This window comes from Camelus ferus, chromosome 6 (genome assembly GCF_009834535.1).
Source record: "Camelus ferus isolate YT-003-E chromosome 6, BCGSAC_Cfer_1.0, whole genome shotgun sequence".
Classification (NCBI taxonomy): Eukaryota; Metazoa; Chordata; class Mammalia; order Artiodactyla; family Camelidae; genus Camelus; species Camelus ferus.
The window spans coordinates 2,556,158-2,581,794 of record NC_045701.1 but is presented as its reverse complement, the minus strand read 5'-3'; the positions used below and the strand labels follow the sequence as shown (position 1 = coordinate 2,581,794).

Below are 25,637 nucleotides of genomic sequence, written 5' to 3'. Positions count from 1 at the left end.
GGCAAACTGTAGTGGGGGCAATGGGCAGATGAGGGAGGAATTCTAAAGGAAACTTGGGGGATGTGTTCATTAGCTTGATTGTGGTGATGGTTTCTCCATATATGGTCAAAACCATTCAATTTTTATTCTTTCAATGTATGCCATCTGTCTTATGTGATTATGCCTCAATAGATCTGTCCAAAAAAGATTCAAAGTATGAGAGATGTTTTTAAAATACAGAAGAAAATTCCCCCAGTAGTATTTAAACTAATTTAAATATGTTTATTGTGTTTCCAGTTCTCAGGGGTATTTAGCACTGAATTTGGGGCCTGTTCCCCTACAGAAGTTGAGTAAGTAGTCACTTTTCTTCTTCTTTTTAATGTTTTTGTGTTAAAAACCAAACAAAACCCGACAAAAATCAAACAAATAAAAGAAGTACCACCATTATCAGAGGGGGAAGAAGAAGGGCCATGTGAATTAACTGATTATTTCATTTTATAATTATTCTCTCCAACAGTCTTAACCCTTTGAGGTGAGAGTGCTTCTTTTCTATGTTTACATTGCAAATTGGCTACATGGCTTGAAGTAAGACAAAATAATTTCATGTGAAAAGAAATCATATATTTTTTTTATTGCCAATGAGGAAAGAAAAGTTACAACAAATAAAGTTTTAAGTAAAAGCCTAGGAATATTTCTTTTTCATAAGAAAGCATTGCGGTGTGTTACAGATGGAGGTTGTTAGAAACTCACTAAGGAATGGGGAGGGTCTAGCTCAGTGGTAGAATGCATGCTTATTATGCACAAGGTCCTGGGTTCAACCCCAGTATCTCCATCAATAAGTAAATTAAACCTAATAACCAGCACGCTCAAAAAACCAAAAAAACTTGCTAAGGATCTTTCCTTCTCTAAAATAGTACAATTCAATAGGTGTTTTTTACAGAAAGGATAGAAACACACATTAGAAGGATGGAACTTTCGTTTCAGTGAGCTCTCAGGCAGTGCCTGGGCTGGTGAGATGCTAGACCTGGGTTCTATCTGATATTTACCACTGATTTACAGTGTAATCCAAACTTTTCTGGCTACCAATATCTTCTATAAAACAGAGATCAAATGAAAAAATATAAATAAGAAAAAAATAAATTAAAAAAAAAAAAAAAAAAAGAAAAACCAGATCACACTGGATCATGCTACTTGCTTTACATGCCCTGAGACATTGTTTACAGGAGCTGGTCAGAAAGAGAAGAGAGATTTATCCACTCAACAAATATTTATTTTCTGTAAGCTAGGTATGGTTCTCAGAACCAGCAATGCAATGGAGAGCAAGACAGATGAAGTCCCTCTCTTCCAACAGGGAACCAGAAAATAAAGAAGTAAATAAATAAAGAAGATAGTTAAAGGAGAAAAGAAAATGGTCACATGACAGAGAGTGACTAGAGGGACAATGTAGTAACGATGAGGAAGTGGCATCTAGGCAGAGTCTACAGCAAGAAGCAGGCAGCCAAGCAAAGAGCCAAGGGAAGACTGCTCCCCACTGAGTAAACAGGAACAAGCAGGTGTGCTCAGAAGGAGGAAAGAAGGTCACGGTGGCCAGAGTTTAGCGACTAAGAGGGAAAGTAGGATGAGGTGAGGTCTGGTGGAGGCAGATCTGGGAAGTTCTAAACATAGTTTTGGAGATGGTTATACTGGTGGGCCTTAAGCAGGCGACTGACGTTGCTTTGTTTATTTTTTAAGATCCTCCAGCTGCTCTATGGAGAATGGACTATTAAGAGGCCAGAGGGAAAGCAGAGGGCCAGTTTGGGAGATAGAACTTAAAGGCAGGCTCACCCCTGATGTTTCCGGGGCCCCGAGAAGGGAATAAATGGAGGCCTAATACCAGTGCTTACATATGCAAAAGTTACCAGTTAAGCTGAGGTCCATGTAATAAAATGTGTTCTGTCTTCCTCTCTTGAAAAATACACTTTCGTAACAATGTGGAAGTCCAGGTTGGAATTTAGATTTCTCAGATTCCTTGGAATATCATAATGCAACATGGGGAGAGCTGGCCCCCAGACTTTTTCCCTCTGTCTGCTCCCCCTTCTCTTCTCCCCTCCAACTCCTACCCACACCACAAAGGCCTTCACCCACACGTGCGTGGACATCCAGTCCATGAGACAAGCTCTGTCCACACCTCCTTCAAATAGGTCCCTGGCCACCCCTCGAGCCTGGGGGAGCCCACACCTGGGTGCAGTGTGCCATTATGTTCTTAGAAGGATGGATCAAGGAGAGAGGCCCCTGCAAGCCCTGGGAGCAAGCTCTGCACTGTTTGGCCAGGAAATTCTGGAGTCTTGGGTGACCAGATGGTGGTCTAGAAGCAGAGGCACAGGTTCTGTGCCAGTGTGACCCTTTGGCCCTGCTGACTCCTCACAGTGTGGTGAGGGGTGTGGCCAGACAAGGGCCGGAGTGGAGCTCCTGAAGCCCAGGGCCGGAGCAGGGCTATTCAGAGTTTTCTCACAGTTTGGATCGGGGTGGTGTTAGAAAGAGAGGAATCAAGCTGGTTACAGTGGAATCCAGTGCTCCAGTTTAGCTGTTTTGAGTGTGAGATGCCCATTGAGACAACCAAGTAGAAATTCCAAAGAGGCAGTTGGCTGTGTGTCTGAAACTCAGGAGGGAGGGCTAGACCAGCAGTAACAACACTGGGAGCGCATCAACATATAGGCGATGGAGGTCACCTAAACAGAGAATGTAGACCAAAAAAGGACTGAATCCGAGGCACTATCAGCTAATACATGCTCACCCACAAAATCTGGAAAATACTGAAAGGCACAACATAAAAAATAAAATAGTCTCGCTCATACTTTCATCTCCTAGAAATAAACACTTAACATTTTGAGATTATTTCTTTTGTTTTCTCTCTCTCAGTCTCTCTCTCCCTCTCATATACATTTACACTGTGTTTTAATAATAAAATGGTGCTCCTATGTACATAATTTTTATGAGTACTTTTTTCAATTACTATTTTTGCGATACTTTCCCATGCCATTACATTACTCTTTTAAAGATATATTTTTAAACTGATGCCTTGAATCTCATCAGGTAGATGTATCATAAAATCCTCTATTTTTGGACATTACTTTTTTAAGGTAATATAATTTATTACTTTTTTGGCATAGGGAAATTCAAAGAAGGAAACCAAAATTTGCTCATAATCTTCTCACCTAGGAAATATCAGCTGATGAAGAAAATAAAACAAAATAAAGCAGTACATTTATATGGATAGAAAAATCTAACAATACACAAAAACGTACAAAATGAGAAGTGAGAGCTTTTCTTCCCAGTCTTTCTTTCTAAAAGTTATTACTGTTAACATGTTCTTGGAGTTTCTTCCAAGAAAAGAATAACAGTGAATTCAGTAAAAGCACATAAGTTGAATATAAAAGAAAAATTAATTTGTCTACACCTTGTCATTATGAGTAGTGCTGAAATACACATCTCTGTTGTATATACATCTCAATGCACATCTCTGATTATTTCCTCAAAATAAACCTGAACTGTATGCAGTATGGACATTATATGAAATTGCTTTCTTTCCCCAACAGTTTATAAACTAAATTTGAATGACATCTAGATTTGTCAGTTTCTAAGTTTGGCCCCAAATTAATAGAACTCAAAAGAAGTGTGGATTCTGATCTATTCAGATCTATGGGACTTACGCCGAATATGGTTTGATACGACTTGAAATTGAAGATAAGTATCAAAATTAGAGAAAGAGGTGATGGGTAAAGGAAAAACAATCGCATTATTGTGATTTATGGCATGACCAAGCTTTTTAGTGTCATTATAATTGGAGATACTTGAAAATGTCACAGCCAGAACAACTTACCTGATGACCATCAAGCAAAACTAATTCTACCTACCTACCTACTATTTGGCAAGGTACCAGGACTTTTTACAGGATCATTGGCCTGGGAATCAGGAGACATGTTCCTGTTCTACCCCGATCTAGCTGTGACCTCAAAGGATACCACTAAACCCTCTGAGGCTCAGTTTTGCTATTTATAAGACAGGGTGATGGGACACCAATGACCTCTATGGTCTAGCTCTAAAATTCTAAAATGAACTCAGTCTCCTATTCTCTGTATGCAGAAGCCCCAGTCTAGGATCTAGTTATAAATATCTATCTATTCAGAGAAAGCACATGCGGGAGCAAGAATAAATAGCTGTATGGTTCAGTAGTAATTATAATGACATAGCAATGCTATCTTTATAATGACAGTATCAATTTATTTTATGAGGCTGTACAATTAAAATAATCTGGCACATCACACAAGAGATTCACTTGCTCCCTGGGAATATATAAAACTAAAAAACATATTGATGTATCACTAATAGTAATTGACAATATCTTGAAATATACATAAACCCAGGACTGCATGTCTTGCATAGTTCATTGTTGGAAATGAAACCCTTTTTAGGCAAATGCCAAGCTCTCTGTAAGGTGACCTGGTCTCTGAGCAAGAGTGTGAATTATAAAAAGATTAATAGTCAGATGTTTGATGGCTCTGCCTGTGTAGACCCTATATGCTCTTATCACAGCTTCCAAATCTCTGTAGATTAAATGGTAACTCTCATATTTAATTTCCTGCTTGTAATCTTTGCAAAGCACTTGGCAGGAAAAGGATGATGCAGGGGTTTTCCACTGAGCAGAAGAAAGCATGGGGGCAAAAAAAAAAAAAAAAGACCATGATGACAAGCATTCAAATTAATGTCCTGGGAAAGATCTGTTTCATCTCCGACCAGATTAGAGATTAAGAACATCCAGGATCCTGGACTGTGACTGTAAAGGAAGTTAAGACTTCCTTCTCCACAGCTGCCCTCTAGGAAGCTGGTATGTCCCAAGTGTATCTTCTTTCACTGTGCTCCCCAAGGGCGAAAAGCAAAATACCTCTCACGGATGCCAAGCCAGGGTGGGGTCCCTACCCCCACTCCCCTCCAGAAAAAGGTGCCAGATCTGACATCCTGTCTGGTTGAAGCCACATCCTTAGAGAGCAATTGAAATTGCATCCACCCTCACTTTGTTGAGGCACCTTTTCCTTTAAATGAAGGGCAAGCGACCATTAAAAGTGGCTCCCAAAATAACCCAGTGGTTTCAGTGCTTTCGGAATGTCTGACATCCAGAGCCGGGGAAGCGGATGTAGGTCCTCTGAAAAGAGAGGGGAGGGTAGTGTTACCCTTCACACTGTGACCCTTCACTCAGTTACTCAATGGGAACAGCTGCCAAACTCAGAGGAGCTTAAAAATCTAGACAATGGATTATACTCCTTAGCTATTTATTTAACCATTTAAAAAATCAGCCCCACCCGGAACAGAATAAATTGTAGACAAAGGGAGAGAATGATAGTAAAAGCCTTTAATAATGAGCGTTCTCTCATAACTTGAGAGTAGGAAAATGTGGTATTAAAATGAGGGTGAAATATAAGGTGGAATGTCTTTATGTGGATTAACTTCAGGTTACAAGAACTTGACTTTTTTTTTTTTTTATTTTGAATTTCCCAACTGAATTTTCCTTAGTAAGAGAATAAAATATCTTAATTTGTAAGAAGCAAATATGGACTTGCCTCTAAAATAAAATTCACACATTGATAATATAAAGTTCACTGATCTTGTGATATCAACTGCTTGACTATGGCTAAGGTGAACACAGGAATCCATCATGTAAACAGAAATTATCATTGAATAGTGTGTCATGAACGATTCTTATTATCTTTTTTATACTATTCTAGTCCCCCCCCCCCCGAATAATAAGCTGGTATTAATTACACAATTTTTAAAAAATCCACAGGATGTGACATAAAAAACCCCAAAATACTCAGAGGACGTAACTGTTTTAATTGAAGAAGACAGATGTTATTCTTTCAACCTAAAAAATGAAACAGAACAAATAAAAATACATTTTGATTGGTCTGACCTATTTTCTGAGAAAAAGAAAAGTTTTCTCATGATTACTTATATCCTCCAGCTTTACTGAGCTATAATTGACATATAACATTGTGTAAGTTTAAGATGCACATGTTGATATGATACAGATATATATTATAAAATGATTACCACCATAGCATTAGTTAAGCCTCCCATATTGTCACATAATTGCCATTTCTGTTCTGTGGTGAGAACATTTAAGATCTACTCTTAGCAATGTTCAAGTATATAAGACAGGATTGTAGTCAGTCATCATGCTGTACACTACATCCCTAGAACTTGTTAATCTTATAAATGGAGGTTTGTACTGTTTGACCAATATCTCCTTGTTTCCTCCACCACAGCCCCTGGTAACCTCCACTCTACTCTCTGTTTCTCTAAGTTTGGCTTTTTCAGATTCCACGTACAAGTGAGATCATATAGTATTTGTTTTTTTCTGTCTGACTTATCTCAGTTAGCATAAGGTCTATCTACGTTGTTGCAAATGGTAAGATTTCCTTCTGTCTCATGGCTGAGTAATATTCTATTGTATATATACACCAGGTCTTCTTTGTGTATTCATCTGTTGACAGACACTTAGGGCTGTTTGCTTATCTTGGCTATTGTGAATAATGCCGCAATTAACATGGGAGAGCAGATATGTCTATGAGATCCTGATCTCAATTCCTTTGGATCTATACCCAGAAGTGGAACTGCTAGATCATTTAGTAGATCTATTTTTAATTTTTATGTTATTTTGAGGAACCTCCATACTTTTTTTCATAGTGGATGTATCAATTTGCGCTTCCATTAACAATGCACAAGGGTTCCCTTTTCTCCACACCCTGCCAACACTTATCTCTTGTGCTTTTGGTAATAGCCATTCTGATAGGTGTGAGGTGATCTCATTGTGGTTTTGATTTCCATTTCACTGATGATGAGTGATGTTGAGTAAATTTCTTTTTTTCCTCTAGTAATTATTTTATGGAAGGGTAACATAGATCCAGAACATAGATTGTTTTATTAAAAGATAATATAAATTAAACTGGAACACATTTTTGTGTGATCTCCACCCAGATCAAGAAAGCAAACATTACCAGCATCCTAAAAGCCTCCTTCAACTCAGCTTCCTTTTGCTCTCCTCCTCAAGGATAACCACTACCCCAACTTCTACCACCATGGATTAGATTTTCCAGTTTTGAGCATACACACACACACACACACACACACACACACACACACACACGTAAACTTCTTGTGTCTAGCTTCTTCTCAACAGGATGTTAGTGAGATTCATTCATATTGTTGCAAGTAGTGGCAGTCTATTTTCACAGTGCTGTAGAGCATTCCATTGCATGAATTTACCACAGTGCATCCATTTACTGTTGATGGACACGGGTTGTTTCCCTAATAACTACTACAAATAGTGTTGTTATGAATATTCTTGTATATGTTTTCTGATGAATATATATGTTGATTTCTGTAGGTATATGCCCAGGATCAGACTCTTTAGGTCATAGGATAGATGTAAGTTTAACCTTAGTACACACTACGAAACAATTTATCAAACTGATTGCACAAATTTATACCCCCACCATCAGTGTAAGAAAGTCCTAATTGCTCCACATCTTACCAACATTTGATACTACTTATCCTCTTCAATTCAGCCAGATTAGTGAGCATAGTATCATAGTATTTATTATTGTGGTAAAGTGTACCTAAAATTTTTACCATTTTGACCATTTTCAATACTTTAGTGGCATTAGGTACTCACATTGTGATTTGAAGTTGCATTTTCTTGATAACTAAAGAAGTTCAGCATCTTTTCATGTCTTTCTTGTCAACGTGTAGAATTCTTTATACATTATGAATCTGAGTTACTTTTCCAATATGTGTTGTAAATGTCTTTTTACCCTTTTTGAAGGTCAAAAGGAATTAACATTAAAGTATTCCAGTTTATCATATTTTTCTTCAGGGTTTGTTTTTTTTCGCGTGTGTGTCTTGTTTAAGGAATCTTTGCCTACCCTAATGTCACGAAGATATTCCCTAACATTTTCTTCTAAAAATTTTTTTGTTATGTATGGTTTATGAAAGTTTTTTTTAAAAAGGCTTTAAAAATATATTCCCAACCTGCTCTCAAAACCGGTTGCCCCAATTTATAGTCTCATCAGCACTGAGTACCTATCTCCCTGTACCCTGGTCAGTAGATCAGTAGTGTGTATTACTGTTTCATATGTATCTGTATCTCTGTCAGTTTGTTAGGCGCAAGGAGGCTCTTGACAAGTTGTCTATTCCCCGACGCTGCTTCTCTAAGTGAGAAGGGGTTCTTTTCTTTACTCATTTTATCACTTCGTCTCCTTCAACGGGACTCGGTCCACGGGCCACAGTCACCGCAGTGAAGGAGACCGCGTGGCAACCAGCGGGGTCAAGCTAACCTCCTCACTAGCTGTGGGAACCACTCCTTCCCGGTGTGCCCACCTGGTTGCCTCTGGGCGGCAGAGGGCGCAGTGGAGCCAGAGTTGGCCCCCGCCCCCAGGGCAGCGGGCCGCGCCCCCGTGACGTATTTCCGCGTCATCTGCCGCCGAGGCGTGCTCCCATTGGCTGCCGGCGAGGCAATAGGGGCGGGGCCGAGTAGGTGTGTGGAAAACGCAGCCGCCCGGGGTGGGGGGGGGGCGAGGCCTCCCCCGTCCCCGCCCCTCCCCCTCCCCCGTCTCTGTCTGGGACGGTTGCGCGGAGCTGCTTGGAACGCGGCGGCGGCGGCGGCGGCGGCGGCGGCGGCGGCGCAGTTTCCCGGGCTGGAGCTGGAGCAGCGCTGTGGTGCGCGCGCGGTGGGGCCGCTCGAGCCCGAGGGACCGCTTGACTGAGGGGGAGCAGGAGGGAATCCCGGGCTGCGGAGCTGCGCCGGCGGGGAAGCCCTTTGGTTCCCGGTGCGCCGGGAGTGGGGCGGGGGTCCCTCGGAGCCCGCCACCGGCCCCCTCGGCCCTGAGCGGGACGCGCCCCCCGAAGGCAGCCCCCGGGCCCGCGGCCCTGACGTGGCCCCGCGCAGCGGGCGCGGGGCAGCTCAGAGAGAGGAAACAAGAGGGGCCGCCCTCCCCTCGGAGTTGGAAGCGCCTTTCCCCGGTCCAAAATGCCCAAAAAGAAGCCGACGCCCATCCAGCTGAACCCGGCTCCCGACGGCTCCGCGGTTAACGGGACCAGCTCGGCAGAGTAAGTGTGGGGAGGGGGGCGAGCGCTGGGGGGGGGGCCCGCGCGGAGGCGCAGGAGCGGAGCCGGGTGTGTGCGGCTCGCGGGGCTCCGCTTGGGTCGTCACGTATGTCGCGGGCTGCCGGGCGCGAGGAACTCCCGGCCGCCGAGGTGTCGGTGACTAAGCACTGATTGTGTTCCTGACTCAAGAGCAGTCGGTGGACCCAGCAAGTCTCGATCCCCCCACCCCCACCCATTTCCCGACCCTTTCAGTCACCCCTGACCTCTGCCACTTTCCTTCTTCCTAGAAAATAAAAAGTGGTTCATCGCCCGCCCCTCCCCAGCTGTTTCCCCTAGGTCATCTGGGATTCTGGCCTGTAACAGGGAGAAGGGAGCACATGTTTTGGAAAAATTAAGATCACATCTGCGTTTTCGAGACCAGCTCAGGGTGTGGAGTTGGGGCCAGTGGGCGGTCCTCACCTTTGTGCCTGTCACCTGTGGGCTGGGAGTGCCTCGTTGAGGCCGCTTCCTGGCCAGCGGGGGATGTGTACACCGACATCCCCGTGGCTTTTCCCTTGTCGACTTTGGGGGCTCCCATTCCTTGGCCTTCTTCCTGGAAACTATCTGACTCCAAGGGAGCGGCTTTTCTTCATCTGACTCTTCATTCATTCACTCAGTCAAGAAATCTTTTCTCATCAGTCTCTCCTGGGGTTCCTTAGGTGACCATAAGCCCTAAACTTCTGACCTGAGATGTGAACACCAGGGCCTTGGAAATCACACACAAGGTCCTCCATCTCTGCAGCTTCCAGTGTTGCTCACAAACCAGCACTTTATGTCATTAAACAGTGATAAGGTTGTTTAATGGGTGTTTCTGAGTTCCCACAGCTCTTTTGTGTCCTGTGAGGGGGAGATAGTCGGCTAGCTGGACAAATAACTGGCAAAGATTTAGTTCTTAATCTTTTTACCCTCACACTGGAGGCTTTAAGAAACTGGCTGTTGAAATGAATAGATTAGGCCCAGACCTTCTGCCCTTTGGTGACTTCTGTAACCTTCCTTTGTCTCTTTTGATTTTAATAGTTGGGGGTCCTGTTGACTTGGTGACTCTGTCCATCCCTATAATGATCACAAGGCCAGTGGTGGAGAGACCTGTGATGTGAGCTCAACCACATTCCATAGACATGTTCTCAACAAACTCCCTTCAGTACTGTAGTGTCTGTTTTGCAGGGTGACTTGAACAGGTTAGTGGATTACTTTGCAAACATTCATTCAGTTTTTGTATACAGAATTTTATCCACTTAAAATAGTCTGAAAGTCCCTCCAGGGCAGGGCAGGGCAGGGCAGGATAGGACAGGTTTTGACCACAGTGGATTGTGGCTGAATGTTGCGGCCTGATCATCCTGCTCCCATTTGATTTGAGTGGAAGTGCCTGTAGCCCTTCTGTTGTTAATTTGACACCACAGCTGTGTTCTTGAAAAGGGGAGGAATTTCCTTAAAACAATACAGGGAGGAAGAGAAGAAACAGCCTTGGAGTTGGTGGCAGAAATATTTGGGTGGGACTGGGAGATTCTAAACAGTGGTTAAGAGATTGGAGTTTGAAGTCAGGCTAAATTTGAAGCCTTGGCTCTGTTACCTGTGGTTTTGTGACCTGGGACGAGTCTCTCCATCTCTCTGAGGCTTAGGGTTTTTTCATCTGCGAAAATAGGTCTAATGATAGAACTTATTTAGAGTAGTTGTGAAGATTAAGTGAGCTGATAATAGTAAACCTTCCATGAATGTTAGCTGCTGGTACCTTTGCTGCTGGGTAAATATTGAGAAGGCTGAAGGAAACCAGAAGGTAATTTCCAATCGTGATGGTAAATGTGTGTGTTAAGGTGCCTTAGCTTACGGATAGACAACTCTCCGTTGCTCAGTTTTCTGTGCCATCTGCCATCTACCTCCCTGACTCATTGGTTGTTACAATAGGAGGCATCTTTGTGTAGGCAGTCTCAGACAAACAGGGACTGTTCCCCTACATTTCCTGTCACTAACGGGGAAAGCTGAACACATCTTCATCTTTCACCTTTCTCAAACAAGGCTGCTGTACTCAGGATTTCTGTGATTGGACCAGGGCATGATTTTGAATATTAGCATACAATGTAAATTAAAGAAGAAAAAAAATGCATTGACATTAAAGAACTCTTGGTGCTAAATTGGCAAGGTTACTTCCCTGTAGCTCCTGGCTAATGTAGTTCTTGGGACTGGCTTGTAACATAGCACTTCTTTCACTCAGAGCTGAGCCATGTGGGACCTCAAGTCTATGCAAGTTTTGAGGGTCCATGAAAAATAGTGCAAAAATAGTTCTTTTGCAAGTTTTTGCGAAAATACATGGGCATATTGCAAGGGTGCTATGTGTTAGAATGAAATAAATTGGAAATAAGATCGTTATCAGTCCCCTGTTTATAATGTTTTCATGGTTTCATTGCAGTTAGAATAAAATCCAAACTCTTTATATTGGGCTGAGCCTGCTGTATCTCACCCGCTCCCCTGCCCGCCAGCCCCCCTTAACCACATTTCCTGCCTCTCCTTTCTTCCGTTACACTGGTCCTCTTTCACTTCCTCCATAGGATGGTCCCTACTCCCTCCAGGTCCTTGCACATGCAGTTCCCTTTGCCTGGAATGAATCATCCCTTCCTCTTCCCAAGCTAGGAAGGAAGCAGTCTTCACCTTTCTCATAAATGTCATTTCCTCAAAGATGTTCCCAGACCACCTAATCTAAAGTAGGTCCCTCTTTCGCATGTCACCTGATTTTTTTTTTTAATGGCACTCATTCACTCCATAATTTTTTATTAGGGTATTTTAAATGTTTCTCTCGTCTGCACATCATAAACTATAAGCATAGGACTGCCTTTTTTGATTTGCTGCTCTGTAAGTAGTACCTAGAATAGTGCTTGTGCACAAATGTTTGTGGAGTGAATCAGTGAGTGAATGAAATTTCTGATATTTGCACAATGTGTTTAGCAAACCTTTTAATACCTTTTCATTTCTTCTTTAATTTTCCCCTTTACTCTCATTCCCCCCTCCCTATTTCCCTTTTTTTCACAGGCACCCTAGATATTTAATATATGGTGTTATAAGTCCACCCATTTGTTGGGGATATGTGTGCCTTTGGGAGGTAGATAGTATTGTTCTGTGTATTTCTGTGCTTAACGTGCTGAATGCTGTTGTGCTATTATTCAGCCTTAAAAGAGAAGGAAATCCTGCCATTTGTGACACCATGGATGGACCTGGAGGATGTTATGCTAAATAAGCCAGACACAGAAAGAAAAATACTGTATCATCTCACTTATTTTATATGTGGAATCTAAAAAAGTGGGATACATAGAAGCAGAGAGTAGATAAGTGGTTACCAGGGGTCAGGGGGTGGGGGAAATGGGAGGATGTTGGTCACAGGATACAAAGTTATAGTTACATAGGATGAAGTCTAGAGCTGTAATGCACAGCATGATAACTGTAGTTAATATACTGTTTTGAATACTGGACATTTGCTAAAAGTAGATTTCAGGTGCTCTTCTTACAGACAAAAAGTGATAACTTTCAGGAAATGTGTATATTAATTAGCATGATGATAGTAATCATTTTGCTATGTGTGTAGATTGTTATGTTGTACACCTTAAATATATTCAGTTTTTATTGAAAATGCTGTTGTGCTGTAAATCTGCATCATGTGGGGTACACTGGAACATCTCAATAGTTTAACAATACTTGTGGGTCAGTTGGGGGCTCTGTTTGATTGGATTCCATTAGGGACCCAGACTGATGGAGGCACCATATCTGAAATATGCTTAATGAGAAGGGACTCTTGTGAACCACATTCTGGCTTGTAAAATTTCTGCCCAGAAGTGACATATACCACTTTTGCTCCCATTTTTGCAAAGCCAATCACATCGCCATGCTGACCTTCGAACGGGGCAGGGGCCTTCTTGGAAGGAGGAGAATTGGGAATATTTGAACAGAGCAACGACTATCCTAAACTTTTGTATTTCTTTTTTTTGTTTTTTTTTAACCAAATACCATGTTTCTGAGTTCTGTTCATGATGTTATATGTATATCTCATTCATTATTTATTTTGGCTGCAGAGCAGTCAGTCATGTGCGTGGACTACATTTTATTTATTATTCCACTAGAATAACACGTTTTTGTCATTTCCAACCCCTTGCTGCCTCAAACAGTGCGGCCATCACCGTCCTTGTATGTCTTTTGGACTCCTGTAAGAGTTCCCTGTGGAATGTACTCAGAAATGGGATTGCTGGCTTTTAGGGTACCTTGTGTCTCCTTCCGTGATTAGGCACATCCTTAATCCCTTTGTGTTTTAAAGGACACTTTTAATCTCTTTGAGGAGAAATTTGAGCCCTGAGAAGAAATCACAGTAGCAATGCAGGGTACTTCCCAAGACCTCACTTTTTCTTTGACCTTAGTTAGGCAAGTCCTTTGTACTTTCCTTATCTATAGAGTGAGGATGAGAACGGTTCACAAAGTCTTTGCCTTAGTGGCCAACAGGGCCCTCCTTTCAGGTTCTTGGTTTTCCTCCACCGTCCCCTTCACTCGTGCACTCCAGCCACACTGCTCCCTGTGCTGCTCCTCAGTAGGTTGGGCACATTCCCTTCACAGAGCTTTGGCTTTGGCCATTCCCTCTCCCTGGAATTCTCTTCTCTCACATACCCCTGTGACGTGCGCCTTACTTCCTTCAGACCTCTGCTCAAATACCTCTCCACAGAGGCCATCCTTGATCCCTCTGCTTACAGCAGTCCTTGTCATGCTCTGCTCCTTCATTTTGCCCTGTTTCTCTTTATAGCATCAACATTGCAATGTCTATAAGTATTTGCCCCTTTGCCTGTACCCTCTAAAATGTATGCTTCATGAAGGTGGGGGCTTGGTTTGTTCCTTGCTCAGTGAATAGAGCACTATCTGGCCCGTAGCAAGTAGATCTCTGTTGGTTAATGATTGAACGGTTCCTACCCTGAAGGAGTACCTTGAAGATGAAGCAAGGTAACACATACAGAAATGCCTTGAAGGCCATAAGGTGCTGAATAAACAAGAAGGTGCATTGCTTGGTGTTGGTGGCAGTCACAGCTTTTGGATTTTGGGCTGTTTCAGTGTAACCCTGAAACCCTCAGACCTACTTAATTAATTGCATTCAGAGCCCAGTTCATAGCATCAGCAGTTCTGCTAGGTTTGTAAGGGACACACATCTGTTAGAATGTGATGGTCCTTAAGGAAGGGGACAGAAAGGTTGAGACAGGTTGATGTGCTTTTGAGGGCTCTCTTATGGCCTTGCCGTGATAACTAGAAGCTTCTGAAGTGGTTGTAACTGATTTTGTAGTTCTGAACTTGGGTGCTTCTGCTGGTTTGTTGCTGCAATATCTACTGCTGGTGCCATCTTTTGAGAACAGCTTCAGGTGAAAAGCAGGGCTAATTGGAGCCTATGTCCTTGGGAACAATGTCTCTACTGTTGCAGAAGATACAGAAATGGCAAAAAGATTCATAAAGATGACTTATGACTCCCATGGCAAGGAGATGTGTGGGGTTCTTGTTCGAACATAAACACTTAAAACATTATGCTTTCACTTATTTATGCATCTTTGAAAGAAGGGGAGAGAATACTTGAGCAGAGTAGGTGTTGCCCCTGCCTTACCCATCTAGTTTGATGCGTCTCTGGCCCGTTGCCCCAGCACACTGCTTACCTCTGTTTGGTCTTGCTCACGTGGTTTCCGTTGTCTGGAATGCCCTCCTCCACTTTCCTGTGTGATTTTATTTTTGTTCTGTATTTGCCACCACACTTTAGGTGAGGAGAAGGATCCTGACTGTGTTGTGTACTGATATTTCCCCAGGGTCTAGTACTTGGAATGAATGAATGTGCCCATCTTTCAAGACCTAGTATAAAGCTCATCTCTCATGTAGCCTTTTCTCAGTAACTCCATGCTATTCGAGAACCTGAGTTCAAGGCTTAGTTATGCCTCTTAATTGTGACCTTTGGCATGTCATTTAATTTCAGTGAGCCTCAGTTTTCCTCATTAGTAAAATAAGGGCGATAACACAACATACCTGTAGGGGAAGGAGGGCAGGTGAGTGTCATCCCAAATAACATATATGAAAGCACTTTATGATTGTGGGAATGCCGTCCAAATGGGAAGTGTAGTTAGTGATGCCAGCTTTGATTTCTTCCCTCTCAGCTGATTGTTCTTTTATCCTTAATACCAAATTGCAAATGTGTTGATAAATCATGTTGACTTGGACACTTTACATGCTGCCTGTCCTTTAAAATTTAACCCAAACCTGCATCTAATCAAGCCTTGAGATCTGACTTCTTGTCTACAGCAAATGCAGGGACCGAGGAGCAAGATAAATGACACCAGGGGGAAACAATCAGACAAATTCAGGATGTGGAACATTCTCTAAGACAACTGACACAGTCTCTTTAAAAAGTCAGTGTCATGTGGGAAAAGAGGGGACTGATGCTGTTCGAGAATGAGAGGTTAAGGAGACATGCCAACCAAGTGGAATGCGTGATCCTTGATTGGGTACCGAATGAAAAAATGAAACAGCTGTAAAATGAATTCTTGGGACAATTAGGGAAATTTGAATAGAGAATTATGGTTGATTTTTTAGGTGCAATAATCGTATGATTATGTAGGAGAATGTTATAGGTGATGCGTGAAACTTTCAAATGGTTCAGAAAAAAATATGCACACAAAGTAGATAAAGCCTGTGGGGCAAAATTGTTCACAGTTGTTTGGTTTGTTAGTTTGTGGGTCTCACTGTTCTATTCTTTCCATATTTCTGTATGTTTGGAAAAATTTATAATAAATTTTTAAAAAGTACCCAGAGAATAAAATTCTCCCTAAGTCTTACACCCTTTTTAATGTTAACTCACATTTTCTCTTTTCCCTTTTGTACTCTGGTCTGTGTTGTGTAATAAACATCATGTTAAATGCAATATAATTTTAGAGTCATATGCTTTCTTACTAAATGTTCCTTATGTGTCTTTTTTTCATTAATTTGATTATTAGGGACCATGCGTTTTTGGACCCCTGGGCCTACAACACTATTCTTTTAATACAGTAAATCATTATTGGTAGATTGGACAAAACTAAAATAATGTTTAAACAAACAAACTACTGCTAACAACCCAAAAAACCCTTCCTTGCTAGCTTCCCTCAGTATGCGTTGGTAGTTATTTCTGCCACACCCGTAGGTCAAGTAATAGTGAATCTGTCTGACATGTTGAGAAAACCTGGAGAACCCACAGGCTGGGAAGAATATGAGGTGTACCTGAAAAGAAAGCTTAGGATCCCACTTTTGTTTCCTTGTTCCCTTCTAGAAGCTGCCAATTTTGAAAAATCATCCTAGTCTTTTACTGTTACTTGATTTTTTCCCTCTTGTCCTGTGTTTTAGTTCTGTTGCCTGACAGCCCATGAGAGCTGTTTGGAGGCTGACAGACCTGTTTGCTAAGTTAACACTTCGCAAGATGAATTGTATTTTGTTTTAAAAAAAAACCCAAAAAAAACCCCAAAACAGATGTTCTCTGAATCCTGGTGCAGGGCTACTGCTAAAATTGCTGATCCTGCCTTTGATTTCTCGGTGAAGCTCCCAGGAGCATCCTGCTTTGATGTCAGCAAGGGTATCAGATTAAGAAGAGATTACAGAGTGTTGAAGAAAAATCGGACAAAGGTAGAGTGACTTCCTTTCCCCCCAGCTCTTTTTTTGAACATTTTTCTGCTTAAGCCCAACTTAAAAAAAAATTTTTTTTTTGATATATCAACATCCTTTAAAGAAAGAACTTCCAGACGTTAAATTTTCCAGTTTAACTTTTGGTTATTCCATTATGTACATATATAAATAGTTATGACCAGTTGATGGGTGTCCCCCTCCTCCCACCCTCCAATTTTTATGTGTGGACAAAATTCTCATGCTTGTCATCTATTTTTGGCTGAAGAGTAGAATTTAATAGGATTAGGCTTCACAAATGACACTGTTGATTATTTAGGTGGCTTTCAGAATTTTATTGATACTCTTAGGAATGTTTTGAACCAATTTGTTTTGTTCTTTTAGATTAATTCATACACTGAATCAGAGGCAACGAACCATGTTACTGCTGTAGTTAAATATTAACTGAATATGTTCCATAAAAAGACAGAACCAATTTACAGTGTATGTTTCAGCTGATTCCTTAAGCTTCAGGAAGTTTTTGGGTTTTTTTTTTTGTAAGTTTAGTGAGTTTTGATCTTTTAATAGGACTCCTTTAAGGTCAGTATGTTTTACTTTGTTAGCTAGGCTGTATTTTTGAAATGGAATTTTCTGTATTTCATCAATTCTGTCTAAACTAATACTTAATGAATGCTAACTGAATGTAATTTGCTATGCTGGATGCTAAAGCTAGGTGAGTAAGATTGTCTTTGCCGCCACGGATCTTAAAATCTCACAAAGGAGGGGAAGGGGAAGTTGCAGGCAAACAGGAAGAAGGAAACAAATGGCTGCAGAGTAGGAAAAGGGCCCCAAGAGAAGAGGTACAAAGAAAGTACTGTCAGAGCTCATTGAGAGGAGGAAGAAGGCACGTCCATGGGGAGATTAGCAGAGCCTTCACAGAGGAGATGACATTTGAGCTGGGTCTTGAAGGATGGCTAGGATTTCCACGGGAATGGCGGGGAGGGGGCACGGCAGGAAGAGAGCTCAGGACTTCACACATGTGGGAAAGCTTGGGATATGTGGAGGAGCTGGCAAGTGGTTTAGTGCACTGGGTGCATGGCTGCAGGTCGCAGGGGATGAAGCTGGAGCGGTAGGTGGGATGGTTTTGTGGTACCAGCTGAACATTTTTTAAAGTCTCATGCAAACTTTTCTTCTCCGACCATTTTTTAATAGATATATCTACTTAGCTTTTATGTACTTTGTATTTTATTCATTTTTTTGTGAGTTCATGTCTTTTATTAACAAGTACACAATTAACTTGTTTTCTGGTTTGTTGAAGCAATAGGTCGCTGTGCTTTATATTTTAAAATTTTATAAAATGTGTGGCTACTACATCATCTCGTTGGGATGTTTTCCTTTTATGTTGTATTACTTAAGAAAAAACATTTATTTTCAAAAAAATCTTCCGAAGCATGTCTTTTGTATGTGATAGCCTCCTTTTCTTTGTATTTAGACATCTGTCATCATTTCATCACTAGCAGGACTATATGGCTTCATTTTCTTTTAGCCTTTTTTCTCCCTTATGTGGTCCCATCTGGAATTAATTAATGTGTTTGATGTGAAGTGTGGGTCTAAGATAGTTTTTCTCACAATGAATTCTATTGTCTTCATGGAGTTTATTAAATATGATTTTTATCCATCTGTTGTATTTTCAGGTTTACTTTTATTTGGTCTTTGTGGTATTTTTACCTATTTATGAGATTTCTTTTAAACTCATATGTGGTTTTGATAGTTTTATTTTCTTTTTTTAAATTGGGTAGGGTTAAAGAAAACTTTAAAAATTGTCATGGTGTACCTTACCTTTTCATTTATTAGTGTCTCCTCTTTTCCTGTTATGGTGTTATTGTTTCTTGAATAGTATGGTGTTATTGTTTCTTCTGAATAGTTCTCTTGTGTCCTGAGTTCATATTTCAGAGACTTTAACATTTGACGCTGTTGTGATTGAACATTTTTAAATTTATGTTTTCCATCTTGACTGTGGTTTGATTTGTACAAATTATTTAAAAACCACTTATTCTGTCTAGTAATTTTTTGTTTGAATATCAGTGTTTCTGGATTTACTAGTGTCATCTGCAAAACATGACTTAATTCCCCCCCAACACCATTTCTGTTTCATCTCCATCTCAGCTGGTGTTGCTCTCAAGAGCAGTTCTCATGTCCCAGGGGAACACTTAAAGTATAACCAGGCTTCCCAGGGACCTTCTGGACCAGGGACTTTTCTGCTCTTTCCAAGGAGTCATGAAAATAGGAAGCAGCTGCCCTGGCTTTAGAGAAGCAGAGCCTGTTAGGGCTGTGTGGGACCTTACAGATCCTCTAGCCCTGTGTCTCCTTTTGCAAGATGAGGAAACCAGATCCAGAGAGGGGGAGGAGCTTGCTGGGAGTTCGCACAGCTGGAGTGGAAGAAGGTGGTTGAACTTTTATCCCGACTCAGATTTTCTTATGGTGTATATATTACATGCTTTCATTTGGAACACTTACTTGGTTTGAAAATTTTCCAGGTTTACCCAGCACTGAACTTCGGTAACTTTACCTAATATTCTTAATTTATAGAAATTTTTTTCAAGTAATAATCTAAAACTCTGGTAAAGGGTACCCCTCTATATCTCCACTCTCCTAAGGTGTTTGAGGGACAAGGGAATGAGGAAATAGAGGGAAGAAAGGGTATTTTATTTTAGTCCAGGATCCTTAGTTGAAGGGTCTATTTTTAAGCTTCATAATGTCAGTTTTTTAAGCAGTGGTTTTCAAAATAACCACAGACAAAAGTCACTGCGAAATGAATGCCTTTCTGGAGTTGACCTATTTTGGGTTTAACTGTTACCAAGAATGGTTCAGAATTTGGAATGCTCTTGAAAGTGCATTTACTTTTCAGACAAAGTGCAACAATTGAGTTGAGTGAGTTATCCACATGGTTTCCAGATTCAGATTAAATCTTGAAATTTGGGGAGTTATGAGGAGAAGACATGACTGGATTGTCATACAGGTTTGTCTGGATCCAGATTAATTATGTTTCTTTACTGAGTTATAACTTACATACTCAGGTTATTTTTTAAAAATTAAACTGTCACCAAGCGTGAGAGTTCAGAGTCGAAATTATTTTGCCCTATTTGATTTCATACCATCCTTCAGTAAATAATCCTTCAAGAATGTCCTTGTTGGAGGAGAAGCCTCAGAAGTTAGCTGGAATTCCAAGCTAACTGTAAACCTTTTGTCTAATGGCTTACTCAAATCCAGATTGAAATCCTACCAAAATGTTAGCTTGTATTTCAGTTCCTCTCTGTCTCTCTCTCCAAGTCTGTAGAATGCTGGAGAAACAAGAAGAGGGTAGTTTAACATTCCAATAATTATTAACAGTGGAAAATACATCCTTCTTATCTTAGGCATCCATTTGTGTCCACTGATAAAACTTGGACATTGGAGCCTCAGAAAGATTCTATTCACTGAAGGAAGGACCAGCAGAACATTTGGACCTGGCTCATAACATATTATATTAATTTAAATAGACGGTGCGACACTTTTTTTATTTTACTGGAACACTCCTTTTAAAAGGTAGTCTCCTTTGCCTTGTTTTATTTTGGTAACTAAACTAATGCTGGGTTAGCATTAAATGTAGCTTGCTGCATTTCTGTTTCTGAGTATTCTAAATCACTGAGCAATTATCAAAAAAAAAAAAAGTCACAAAGCATTTCCAAATAAAAAAGAAGCAATAAAATATTTATTAGGGGAAGTCAAGGGGAGAGTTAGTGAGGAAAGTACCAGAAACCACCAACAGGTGTTTTGGTTGCATTGAACACAGTTTCAGCTTGGTCTGTAGTCACAGGGAAGAGTTTTGTGAATTCCTGAAATGTGAGGTGGAGGGGACACAGGGGAAGCGGAAATCAGCCGTTCCGGAGCCACACAGGTCTTGGGTTACTGGAGGCTCACCCACAGCTGAGGATCTGGAACATTCTGAGCAGGTTGCTTTCTTGAAAGATAAGAGCTGCATCTGTAGCACCCAGTTGTGGGGTAATAAAGTATGGGTCCTAGGTCAGGAAGTACAATAAAGTCAAAAGACGTTAAACTTTTATCCCTGGAGGACATCGTAACTGGAGAAATAGCTACCATTTATTGAGGGCCTGTCTGGTCTATTTTCATCCATTATCTTGAATGTGCACTAAAATTCTGCAAGGAAGGTCATAATATTCTATTGCACAGATAAGGAAAATGAAGTTCAGAGAAGTTAAATAATTTGCACAAGGTTGCACAACAGTGGTGGAAAACTAGGTTTAGAACCCAAGTCTGTTGTGCTCTCACACCCATGCTTTTCCCACACAGCCCTTCAAAGATTGCTCAAAATGCTAGCAGTCCTCTTAGAGCTACACTCTCCAAAACTGTAGCCACTAGCCATATGTAGCTATTTAAATTTTAATGAATTAAAATTAAATAAAGCTAAAAATCGGTTCCTAATGTGCACTGGCCACACTTTAAGGACTCAGTGGCCCCATATGGCTAGTGGCTACTGTATTGATGGACAGCACAGATTATGGCATTTTCATCATTGCAGAGAATTCCATCCAATTTTACCATTTTTATTTTTGCACCTTTATTTTTCGAAGGAGAAAATGAAGGACAAAGGAAGGAAGTAATTTGTTTAGTGTCATACATCCAGTTGAGGCCTTTGGACTGGTTGCCTGGTGGCTTTTCTTATGTGCCACCCTCTTCCTTAAAACATATTAACAGAGTTGTGTGAAAGGAGTGACTCTCACTCTCCCAGCTTTGCCTGGCCTTCAACCTAGATTCTTCCTCCCAAAGTACAGTCCTGAGTTTTCCCAAATTCAGAGGGCTTAATGTGAGTAGTTTGCCCCAGGGAAACGAAAGATGTTTGTTGGAAAGGCATTCCATGCTCAGTGTATGAAATAGCACTTTGATTCACTCTGGTTCTTTCTCTGCCTTCCTACCAAGCACTTTGTGATTGAACTCGCAGCTGCCAACCATTTGTCTTCCAAACAAGGCTAACTTCAAAACAGTTCAAATAACAGAGGTATATATACTTTGAATGCCAGCAGCTGCTTGTGACTTGCTGTTTATTCCAGTGGCATTTGTCTTAGGGTCAAATAGATTCAGATTATGACCAGAATTACAGCAATAGATTTCTAACTTGCATGTTTAGAAGATTAAGATGCATTAACATTCATTTAAGTGATATTTAGTACATACCTGATACCAGGCACCGGGCTGAGAAATGGACAAGAAGGACTTCTGCTGAAAATTGAATAAGATGCCAATGTTATGACTGAGTTGAATGCATTTTAAAATCTCTGCATTTTATTGTCGGTATTCGCCTTCCACATATCTACCTGTTTAGTCCTGAAATTCAATAAAAGCTCCAGTTTGGATCATAGCTTTGAAGTGAAGAATCACATGGAAATGTCCTTTTAGTAGATGGTATTAAAGACATTTAAATTATACACACCAGTGTTTAAATGACATTCTTAAGTGTGTGTGTGCGTTTGGGGAACGGGCATGTGGGAACAAAAATGAGGCATTGTGCTGAGGTAATATTTTTAGGAAGCCTAAATGTGATGTTTGATTTCAGTCTAACAGACTCATGGTTTAGAAAATTGTCTTTCAGAAACTGAGAAATTGAAGTTTTAGCTTTTTTCCCTAAGGAAATGTTAAAGTCATGGGCATGAGTATGTTCAGAGAGACTAAAAACAAATTTGACCGATGGCACAGTGTGCAGGAGAGTGCCTGTCTTCCCTGAGAGCCACAAAGGCAGGGAGGGAGAGGACCTTAAAGACGGTGGGACAGCTGGAAGGGATCTCAGGGAGCTCTGACATCTGGTCTTCCTGACTGCCTGAGCTCACGGGGGCTGGTGGGGGAGGCAGAATGTCCAGAGGACTTCCTATATTGTTTTTTAGAGTAGGGTCTGCTTCCTAGAAAGTTGAAGATACGATGATGAGAATTTTGGAGTCAGCAGGCCCACTGCATAATGGTCTCAGAAGGCCATACTGATCACCTCTGAATGTTACTTGTATTTTGGTGTCAGTGCCATGAAGAGCCCAGCTCCCTGATCAGATTTTGACTGAATGTTTCTGCCCCTACCCCACCTACAAGTGTTTCATTTGAATGCAGAGTCTCACCCCTCTTTCAAAGGGGTCTGAAAGTCTTCAGAATTTTCAGCCTGCAGTGCTTCTGAATAACACTACATTATGCAGAGCAAAAGTGTGAGATCTGAACTCCTTTTCTACTGTTAACTTGCCACATGGCCATTCTGTGCCTGCTTCTGTTCTGTGAAGGTGGGCATGATGGTAATGCCTCCCTGCCTTCCAGGGTTTATGTAATGAGCTCTGCAGGGCCGTGTAAATCCCAACTGAGTATACTTGCAAACTTTTAGTAGATATTAAGTAGATTACATTTTATTGTTGAAAGGGATCTTGGAGATCTTTGTTGCAGTCCTATCTCAGGGCAGGTAGAGAACTGGACTGCAAAGAAACCTTAACAGAAGTTGACCTTGTTACACAGCAGATTCTATTTTGACCTGTGAGTGTGACTTTTGAGTAAGCGTAGCCTGGAGACAGTGAGACACAGTGGAAAGGCTACCAGCAGCCGTAGGTTTGAGTCCTGACCCTACCTCTTATTTTTTTTAGTGATCTGGTGCAAGTTTTTTCATATCCTTGGGTCTGTTTCCATGTCTGTAAAATGGGAACAAAACCCACTCAGCAGAAAGGGTTCATGGACACTTTGTATGTGTAAGCTGCTTTTGATGATTGACTGGACTCATGTACTAGAACTAGGTTCCCAGCCCAAGGTGCCTTATTTTCTATCAGGTGAGAAGGAGAGAAAATTCTCGCTTCCCAAAGAACTTCCAGTGACAATGCTCTTCAGCTGTTCTTTATCCACACAGACTTAGAATAGAGACAACACCGGGCATACTTGCAATTTTGGGGATGTGCAGGAAGCAGAATTATTTTCAGTGAAACGGGAGGCTGCAAAAGGTGCTCGGAAACAACTGCCACAGTACAGCCTGATATAGACTCCTTCCGGCTTCTCGGCCTGCCATCTGCCAGACAGACACCGCCCGGGAAGCTCGGCTTTCTTCTCCCAGAGTTCAAGGAGGATTTCCTAGGCTGTGTGTGTGTGTGTGTGTGTGTGTGTGTGTGTGTGTGTGTGTGTGTAGGAATAGGGAAGGGTAGTAAAGGGACATAAAGGGAAGGCAACACTCCCTTCCTGTGGCTCAGATCAGATGTTGTGGGTCAGTTCCAGGTAGATCTTGGGTTCAAATTCTCCTTCATCGTTCTTCCAAACGTCTTCCCCAGTGGGCCCTGTCCTCTGCTCAGACTGTGTCTTCTACTGGGGCTTCCCTTCTCCACCTTCATATTGAGATCCTTGGCTTGTGTCAAGTTCCACTGATAGGTCACTTCTTCTGTAAATCCATCACAGACTTGTCCTCTACCCAACTCCAGGCAGTGGACATCTGTCCACCTTCCAGAGCACTCTGTACGTATCCCATCACACGTTAGTTGTTTGTGTAATGCTGTCCAGTTGGACTGGACTTGAGGAAGCCTGCGACTGGGTCTTACTCCTCATTATCTCCAGTGCATATCATGTTCCATCTGGTTTGGTAAAATTTTGTTGAATAACTTAAGCCTTGAGGTGGCAGTAAAGGCAGAGGGCAGGAGATGCTCCCCCTCCTACGGACAAGAGTGACAATCCCTGTGAGGTCTGACTTGACTTAATTAGTGGTTGATTATTTTTAGTTTATAGTATCTTGGCACAAGACGGCCACAGTTTGTGGTAATTGTAGCATTTGTTCTGCAAATCTGTATACTCTTTGTTTTTACATCCATTTATTTCTTCATTCAACCGCAGAAGGCAGACAGGATGTGTGTTATCTCTACCCGACAGATGAGGAAACTGATCCTGGTTAAGGGCCATGTGTGTTTGTCACACAGGGAGACAGGGAGCTAAGTGCCTATAGGCCTTTGTACTGCTTTTTCAGCCAACAGTCCCTTCCTAGCCCAGTGGGGAAATTGGCAGTGACATTCCCTAGTGTTCCCTCAGCCCCCATGCCTGGCACAGAGGAATGCTCAGGGAACATTTGGGGCTTGATGGGCTGGCAAGCCTCTTTTGCATGCTGAGCTGAACACTTATCCCTTATCCTTGGGCTTGATGGATGTGTGACATCGGTGTCTGAATATACACGGCACCTGTGGCTTTTCACACTCTCCCCCTACGCCTCCCCAGGGACAGGGATAGGACAGATGGCCATAGACAGGATTCTCAGCTCTGCATCCTCTCTGCAAATCACATTTGGGGAAAAGTTAAGTTTGTGCAATAACACAATTTTGGTAACGTGGTTTCATACTGCTGGTAAGTTCTGTAACACTCTGGATAAATCACACTTCAGAACTCATTTGGGAGAAGAGTTTAATTTCACTGTGGGTGGCTGTGATTCCTTCCCACCAGCCCTCTTGCCCTCCCCTAAAAAATCTAGTCTGATAAGGTGAATGCAGCACTAACTAGGCTATTTCTGGATCCAGGATAGCATTCTATTATATTATTCATCCTGTTCACCACCAGCACCTTTCCTTCCTTCTCCCTGGAGTGTAGCCACTTGTCTGTCCTTAAATCTTAGAGGTGGAAAAGATTTTGATAGTTTAGTCTCCTGGATATATTGTGAAAAGATTGAGGTCCAGAGAGGCTGGGCAGCTTACTTGGTGTTATATGGCTGGTGCAGACCTGAATCGAGATCCAGGGCCCCTGACTGCTCTTTAGAGCAGGGCTGTTTTCTGCCCTGTCCCAATACCTGCCCTTCAGTCTGTCTTACAAGTAGGGGAAAG

The 25,637-nt window shown here is 41.7% G+C and overlaps 1 protein-coding gene across 1 annotated transcript in view; it reads left to right on the top strand.

Moving 5' to 3' along the window:
• Positions 1-8,588: 8,588 nt before the first annotated feature.
• MAP2K1 (mitogen-activated protein kinase kinase 1) overlaps positions 8,589-25,637 on the top strand; it is a 67,992-nt gene continuing 50,943 nt past the window's right edge. The window contains exon 1 of the mRNA XM_032480906.1: positions 8,589-9,120. Coding sequence (XP_032336797.1) covers positions 9,041-9,120 — 80 coding nt within the window. The 5' untranslated portion in view covers positions 8,589-9,040. The remainder of the gene's footprint in view (positions 9,121-25,637) is intronic.